At 42.2% G+C, this 8,652-nt stretch overlaps 1 protein-coding gene across 1 annotated transcript in view; it reads right to left on the reverse strand.

Annotated features, from left to right (window-relative positions):
* NRDE2 (NRDE-2, necessary for RNA interference, domain containing) overlaps positions 1 to 8,652 on the reverse strand; it is a 68,788-nt gene that overhangs the window by 43,757 nt on the left and 16,379 nt on the right. The window contains exons 4-5 of the mRNA XM_026651331.2: positions 4,225 to 4,452; positions 1,966 to 2,115 (exon numbers count right to left, since the gene is read on the reverse strand). Of these exons, the coding sequence (XP_026507116.1) occupies positions 1,966 to 2,115; positions 4,225 to 4,452 (378 nt within the window). The remainder of the gene's footprint in view (positions 1 to 1,965; positions 2,116 to 4,224; positions 4,453 to 8,652) is intronic.

The raw sequence follows: 8,652 nt of genomic DNA on the forward strand, positions 1-8,652 counted from the left end.
TCTGGCCAGGAGTAAACAGGAGATAAAGGATCTCCTGGGCCTGTTTGGAGAAGAGGCTATGCACACACAACTACCAGCCATAGAAACGTGGACATCTGCATCCCCTGTGCAATCTGCTCATAGAAGAAGGGGTGTGATAGGGATCAGCAGCAGTGCCATGTGAAAGCGAAGGAACTGTGGCAGGCATTTCAGAAGGCCAGGGAGGCCAACAATCAATCCTGTGCCAAGTCACAGACCTGCTACTTTTACAAAGAGCTGCATGCCATACTTAGCAGAGACACCACCTCCACACATGGATATCCCCAAGCAGGATGAGTCACAGGCCCCTGCTGTGAACACAGAGCACAAGGAGGTGAGGGAGGAGGAAGAAGAGAAATGGGAATATGAGTCCGGGGGGGAGGGAGGCTGCTATGCTGTGAACCAGGACCTGTTTGAGACTCCACCACAGTACAGTCAGTCCCAGTGGTCAAGCATGGGCAAGCCTGATGCAGGGGAAGGAATCTTGGGTAACTGCGTACATTTGTCAGTAAAGGCACCCCCAACTTCTCAGGACACAGCTATTGACTTTTCATTAATTTACTTGTACCAGAAGAGGTACAACAAAGGTAGAAATGTGACCAGCTTTTCATTCTCCCTCTAGAGTTAGGCAGGGGGCCATGCAAAGCAGTTTGTTTATGTACACAGGGATGTCCCTTGAATCCTCCTGAGAGATCTCAATGCAATTTTCATGGAGATACACTGCAATCCTCTCCTGAAGGTTTCTAGGGATGGCAGCCTTATTTCTTCCTCCACAGTAGGACACTTTCCCATGCCAGTCAGTGATAACTTTGGCAGGCACCATTGCAGTAAACAGGCTAGCATGCATACAGGCCTGAACAGCTTTGGGACACCAGCACAGCTATATTCTCTGTGACTTTATTACCTTCAGGAGTGAGATTCCAGCTAAAATCACCACTGCCTGTGGAAAATGGTGCCAGTATTCAATGCCATTGCCCTATACTCCCACAGAGTTTCATGCAATCAAGCAATTCCCTCGTTTCCCTCATCACAGCAGGCCATACTCACCATGGATGGTGCTGTGAGTGGCACCCTGCACAATCACTGCAAAGCAGAAGTGTCAATAAGCAAGTCTTGTTTAAAACTTTAGGGGAGCAAGGGAAGGGAATTCTCAATCTTAACTTCTGATTTCCTTTGCAACTATACTGACTATGGCACCTCTGTGTTTTATCTGTAGTTGCGCTATAGCAGCTTTGAGGAGTTTCCCCTCCACACATACAGAACACCTGAGCCAGATAAAGAGGAGAAAAAAAGAGGACTCAGGATGGACATGTTCTGTGAGATCCTGCAAGCCAGTGCTGCATCAGTCTGTGAACAGATGTCCTGGAGGATGAATATCACAGACTATGTGGAGATGGAAAGAACGGATAAGAAAAAGGCCCAGGGGGCCTACCAGGAAAAGAAGGAGATGCACCAGGACATAACGGGGCTTCTCCAAAAGAAACACAGATGCTGCAGATTCTTGTGGACCTATAGGTTCAACAATCACAGACTCGCCTCCCTTTGTAGTCCATGGTGTACTGCAGCATAGTGCCTTTATACACCCTCTACCACAGCATTCCACGTGGCATCAGGGGCCGCATCCCTACCCCTACCAGTCCAGACAAGGGGACAGTAAAGACAAGCACAGCTTCACATACATCAACCGTGGCTCTCGCAGGTCATAAGAACGGCCATACTGAGTCTGATAGTGGCCAATGCCAGGTGCTTCAGAGGGAATGAACAGAACAGGTAATCATCAAATGATCCATCCCGTCGCCCATTCCCTGGCAAACAGGGGCTGGGGACATTACTGAGCATGGTTTTACGTTTTTTAAATAAATATTTTTAATGTCAAACTTTTAATATCATCTCACCACTAACATGTCTTGAGACATTTTAAGATCAAAACAAAACAGCCCATTGTACCTTGCTATGTCCCCTCGATACAGTGACTTGTATTCCCAGTTTGCAGGGTCTGGATTCTTGTCTGTTCTGAAGGTTTCTGCTGTCAAAGCCTGAATATCCTCAAGCCAAACAAAGCGACTGGTGGCACCATTTGATGTTATGTCTTCTAGACTGAAGAAGGGGAGGAAGAAGCATTTTCTGAACATCTGAGTTAAACATTAAGCATTTACAAAACCAGGAAATTTAACATTTCTAGATCCCATTATAAATTATACACATTAAAAAGGCCATGATACATGTACCATTTAACAAATAAGTCACACGCTGGTGAAAGATGGGAAAACGGAAGTGGAAATTTACCACTGGAGCCACCAATACAGTGAACTTTCAAAAGAAAATCATTCACTGCATTTCCAAAATGGACTTCCAAGAGCATGGAAAGTGCTTAACAGGATTTAATAAATGGGTTTCTTACTAAGTCTAAAGCCTGCAAGAAAAAATATTGCTATTTACTGTAACTTCCTCTATAAGAAAAAGTAAATAAAAAAGGGAACAATCTGTTAGTATATTGTGCTGATTTTCTGTAACAATACCAATGCAATTCAGTAAAATGTAAAGATTTTATGAATTAGTTACATAAGTGATTTTTTTTTAAAGATGCAGCTAAGTTACCTCTCTAAGAACTGCAAGATATGGTGAATTCTGATTTCACATTTGTATTACAAAAAAAAGGAGCTTCAGCGCTCTGAAAAGGTTTCCAACATTGACCTATGACAAGGCGCTCAAGAGGGTTTCACAGTTTATGTTTCAGATGGAAATGCAAACAGGAATAATACTGCGCATAAGTCCCATTTTAACATCAGTGAGAGTTTTAAACATAAAATTTAACACAGACTTTATATTTAAAGAGTGTTTTAAGTTTTCTCAGAAAAAAAAACTATATAAACAATCCATATGCACAGTACAGGTACCGTACAAGAATATCAATCCTTTTGTTTGGGCACCTGAATTACATTTAAAGTGATCAAAGACCAATGAGAGTGGTCAGTGCAAAATGGAAGGCCCACTTTTTGAGCCTGGGCACCCAATGCGCCCATGCAAGCTCTTTTTCCTATTTAAATCATCATACTGGTCACTTTAAAACATTTTTCTTGCTACATACAGACTAGTTACTGGTTATTTTAGTGTCTCAAAGCAGCAGCAAGACAACAGATGATACAATACAGTGGCTCTCAACCTTTCCAGAGTACTGTACCCCTTTCAGGAGTCTGATTTGTCTTGCATACCCCAAGATTCACCTCACAAACTACTTGCTTACAAAATTAGACATAAAATACAAAAGTGTCACAGCACACTATTACTGAAAATTTGCTTACTTTCTCATTTTTACCATATAATTCTAAATAAATCAATTGGAATATAAATAATATATTTATATTTCAGTGTATAATATACAGAGCAGTATAAACAAATCATTGTCTGTATGAAAATTTAGTTTGTACTGACTTTGCTAATGCTTTTTATGTAGCCTGTTGTAAAACTAGGCAAACATCCAGATGAGTTAATGTACTCCCTGGAAGACCTCTGCGTACCCCCAGGAGTATGTGTACCCCTGGTTGAGAACCACTGATATAATAGAACATCACTCATTCAAATCTTGATTCACATATACAAAAAATAAAGTGTATGAAGCATCCTGCATACTAATGAATGGCTAAAGGCCAGAAATAAAACTAAAAATACTAAATTAATACAAACATCAATATACATCTTATAATGAATGCCCACTGTTGCGAGGGGAAATTATGAATGCATAGTATAATGAAACACTTCCCCTTAGGTAAAAAAAATTTTTGCTTCATTATTCAACAACTTCAATTTTCTGCAGTATTTAAGAACATCGTTTAATACAATTCCTCTCAAAGCACAATAGGTTACTCAAGGATTAATATAAGGAAACAAAGATTTACAATAATTCACAGGGAGCATTAAGATTAAAAAAGCACCACATTTTCATTGCTCTGCTATTCTGTTCAGCTCTGGAGAAAAATACTTCATAAAATATTCCTCGTCATAAATTTTCAGGTGCAACAATGAATTAAAAAAAAATGGTTTAGTGTTTCTTGTGCTGTTCTAAGATAGTTACAATGGAAGTTTAAACTTAAGAGAATAAGAGTTAGAACTGACCCACTGGTGAGTATTCTCATCTAACCAGTTCAAGCAACACATACTAGAATAGGATTACATTTATATCCAAGCATATTAGTAAAATGCACATACTTCAATGTTGCTGCTTCTCTTTCATGGTTTGTGTCACTTCCTCTAGGTTTATCCTTCATACACTCACTGTTCGAGTCTGACTCACTGTTACTTGATTCCTCTCTGGTTTTCTTTTTTCTTTTCTTGTGGTGATGATGCTTTTTCTTTTTCCCTTTCTTTTTCTTAGTTGATTTTTTTAGATCTTCACTGGTATCACTTCCTCCTGAGAGCTCTGATCTTGAAGGACTCCTAAGAAACAAATAATTTCTTACACAGTTAGAACAATTTTAAAGAAATCTCATCAGTGAGAAAGTTCATAACCAGAGTTTTCCTCATCCCCCAAATTATAGGGAAGGATAGCTCTTAGACAGTGAGTTGCGTCAATGGTTGCCACAACCATTTAAAATTACTGAAATTTTTTTTTAAATTACTACTTGAGACAGATCTTACAAAGTTATACTTGCCCGTGGTAAGTACTCTTTGATAAGTGAATAAATATCAGTAGTCCTTTCTATTATCACCCCCAGAGTAAAAGCGAATGAGTTGCTTTTGTACCTGGGCTGATAAATTTTCAAGACAATTTTGCAAGGCCACTTTCACGTTAGATCAAGTTAAAATGATTGGAGGGGCCTTTAAAGGGGGGCAGGGGAATGACTAGTGCTCTTTTTTGCTTTTTATTGATGCATAAGAAATACCTGAAAGATGTGTTGTTTTTATTTATATATATATATATATATATATATATATATATATATATATATATATATATGCATGCTTTTTAGATTAGAAATATATTTCTTGCTGATCTTGGAAGAATCTATGATCACTAGAAAATTAGTAAAATTTTACAGTACAAGCAACTGAAAGCTGAGTAATTAAGAGTATAAAGAAAGCAATTGAGAGGATACCCACTGTTAATTTCAGTACTTAATGAACAGTTGGAAGAAGGGATGTCTTTGTTAAGAAATCAGTACCCTCTCAGCTAAGATACCAGCTGACAATAAACATCTGATACTTTCAAGACATCTTTCAGTAAAAAGCAAAAGAGACCAGACTTGACCTTGATATTTCGAAGATCAAAAACCATCAGAAAAAGCACTCTTTCAGGGGCAAAAAAAGAAGCTTGGTAAACTGCACTCAACCAAACAGCATTAATTTTAACATGACTAAATATAAATATATACACATCTAGAAACGAAGAATGTAGGTGATATTTATAGAATGGGAGTCTATTCTGGGAAGCAGTGACTCTGAAAAAGACTTGGGGGTCGAGCTTCCAGTGTGATGCTATGGTCAGAAGAGCTAATGCGATTCTAGGATGCACAATCAGGGGAATCTCGAGTAGGAGTAGAGAAGTTATTTTACCTCAATATTTGGCACTGGTGTGACTACTGCTAGAATACTGTGTCCAGTTCTGTGCCCACAATTCAATGATGTTGATAAATTGGAGAGGGTTCAGAGAAGAGCCACGAGAAGAATTAAAGGATTAGAAAACATGCCTTATAGTGATAAACTATATAGATTGAGCTCTTTGAGTCTAACAAAAAGAAGATTAAGGGGTGACTTGATTACAATTTCTAAGTATCTACATGGGGAACAAATATTTAATAATGGGCTCTTCAATCTAGTAGAGAAAGGTAAAACATGATCCAATGGCTAGAAGTTGAAGCTAGACAAATTCAGATGAGAAATAAGGTGAGAGTAACTAACCAGGAACAATTAGTCCCTAGCCTCTGTTTCCCAGAAGCTGGGAATGGGCAACAGGGGACGAATTCGTAGATGATTACCTGTTCTGTTCATTCCCTCTGAAGCACCCGGCATTGGCCACTGTCAGAAGACGGGATTGGGCTAGATGGAACTTTGGTCTGACCCAATATGGCCAACCTTACGTTCTAGGGATCATGATGGATTCTCCATCACGGACGATTTTTTAAAACTAGATTGGATGTTTTTTCTAAAAGATACACTCTAGGAATCATTTTGGGGAAGTTCTATGGCCTGTGTTATACAGGAGGTCAAACTAGATCATCATAATGGTCCCTTCTGGCCTTGGAATCTACAAAAAGCACCTGACACCCTTCTTCATAAAGATTCCAAAAAAAAAAAAAAAAAAAAAAGTCACAAACCCAGACTTTTAAAAATTACCTTTCAGGAAAACAAATAGGTATTAAAAAAAATCCATGAAGGGCCTACTGCCAATCCTTGGGGGAAATCCCTAGAAATATACCAAAAGTTAAGTAGTCAAATTTATAAAATAATTCCTCTGTATATTTTCTCTCGATAGTTTAATTCAAATTATATTTTTATTTAAAATATTCGCTGTTTACATAATGTCATCTGCAAGGTAATTTTCAGAATTCTTTTTGCTTTATCACATTATAAGCCTGTAAAGACTTGAAGAAAAATGACAAATACACAAAGTTTTGGCAAGTTTAGCTGTAGAAGTTATATTGTGATAACCCAAGTCAAACATAAGTTGGTGAATAGAGATGGATTCAACTTTGATTTTTGTAATGAACACATTTTCTGTCAGTACAAAGAGCAGCCAACATATCAAACAGAGGACTTTGTCCAAAATTAAACATCACTGAAGTTCAGAACTTTCCTGCTTCAACGTGACTCAGACTTTAAGGTAAGAAAGGACCATCATGATCATCTAGTCTGACCTCCTGCACATTGCCGGCCACAGAACCTTAGTCACCCACTCCATTAACTATTGCAGAATGCATCCAAAACTTAAATCAATATGTCTAGTATTGCACCCTCTTGGGCAAAATGTTTAAAATACAACCCTATATTCTATAGAACTGGATCCTTCTTTTTTTAATCAAAATGCGCTTTAATCAGCCATTTAAGTGATCTATAAGATTGAATTGCAACTCCACAACTTTACATGGGACAGTATTTCATTAATTCACATCTCTGCACAGTTTATAACTACAATCTTCTATATTCAACTATGGTAGGGAAAGTGGCTATTTGAACTGGTTTTCATAAAGAAGGAGGGGGAAAAAAAACCACAAAGATGGTACCTAAGCCTTAGCATTCTTTCTAGGATTACTTAGAATATTTAAAAGCTAATGAAAAATCATGATTAAGGCTGTGAGTTTGTCATGGAGGTCACGGATTCCATGGCTTTCTGTGACTTCTGCAGTGGCTGGGGCGGCTGGCCCGGGGGCCACCTGAGCAGCTCAGGCAGCCCCTGGGCCAGCCTCCCCGGCCGCTGCTGGGGCAGTCTCGGGCCGCTGTGCAACCCTCCCACAGCAGCAGCAGGAGTTTGGGTGTGGGAGGGGACTGGGGGTTGGAGCGCAGGAGGGGGTGAGGGCTCTGGGCAGCGCTTACCTTGGGGGGCTCCCCGGAAGCGGCGACATAGCTCGGCTCCTATGCAGAGGCACAGCCTGGGGGCTCTGCGCACAGCCTCTGCCTGCAGACACTGCCCCCGCAGCTCCCATTAGCCGGGAGTCGCGGCCAATGGGAGCTGCGGAGCCAGCACTCAGGGCAGAGGCAGCATGCAGAGCTGCCTGGCCGTGCCTTCGCCTAGGAGCTGAGGGAGTGGGATGTCGCCGCTTCCGGGGAGACGCGGAGCCAGATAGGGAGCCTGCCAGCCCCACCAACCCTCACCCCCCAGCACCTGCGGCGCCCTCCGGGCCACCACCACCACCCCGAGCACCCCCAGCACCCTCTGGCTGCCACCCCAAGATTTAGTATGTAGTACAAGTCATGAACAGGTCACAGGCTGTGAATTTTGCCCGTGGCCTGTCCATGACTTTTACTAAAAATACCAGGGACTAAAACATAGCCTTAATCATGATCACTCAGCTCCCTCCTATCACCAAAATTAGCAGTGATTTGAATGCATCAGTGAGAAAAAGCTAAAGGAAAAGTAATTTTAAAAGGCTAATTTCTCATTACTTTAAAGAGGGCAAACTTTTTGGCCTGAGGGCCACATCGGGTTTCCAAAATTGAATGGTGGGCCGGTTAGGGGAGGTTGTGCCTCCCCAAACAGCCAGGCGTGGCCCGACCCCCAACCCCCACCCCCCCCCCCCTGCTTCTCGCCCCCTGACAGTCCCCCTGGGACTCCTATGCCATCCAACCCCCCCCCCCCGTTCCCTGTCCCCTGACGACCCCCCAGGACTCCTGCCCCATCCACCACTCCCTGCCCCCTGTCCGCTCCCAGACCCCCTGCCCCTGACTGCCCCCTGCCACCCCATCCAAACCCCCTCTCCTTCCTGACTGCCCCCGACCACCACCCCGAACTCCCCTGCCCTCTTACCGGGCTGCCTGAAGCACTAGTGGCTGGCGACACTACAGTCGCGCCGTCCAGAGCACCATGCTGCCCGGCCGCCCAGAGCATTGCGCCGCCGGCACAGCGCGCTGAGGCTGCGGGGGAGAGGGAGCAGCAGGGGAGGGGCCAGGGGCGAGCCTCCTGGGCCAGGAGCTATGGGGCCG

The sequence above is a fragment of the Terrapene carolina genome, unplaced genomic scaffold, assembly GCF_002925995.2.
Source record: "Terrapene carolina triunguis isolate 2854851 unplaced genomic scaffold, T_m_triunguis-2.0 Scaffold96, whole genome shotgun sequence".
NCBI classification, from domain to species: domain Eukaryota; kingdom Metazoa; phylum Chordata; order Testudines; family Emydidae; genus Terrapene; species Terrapene triunguis.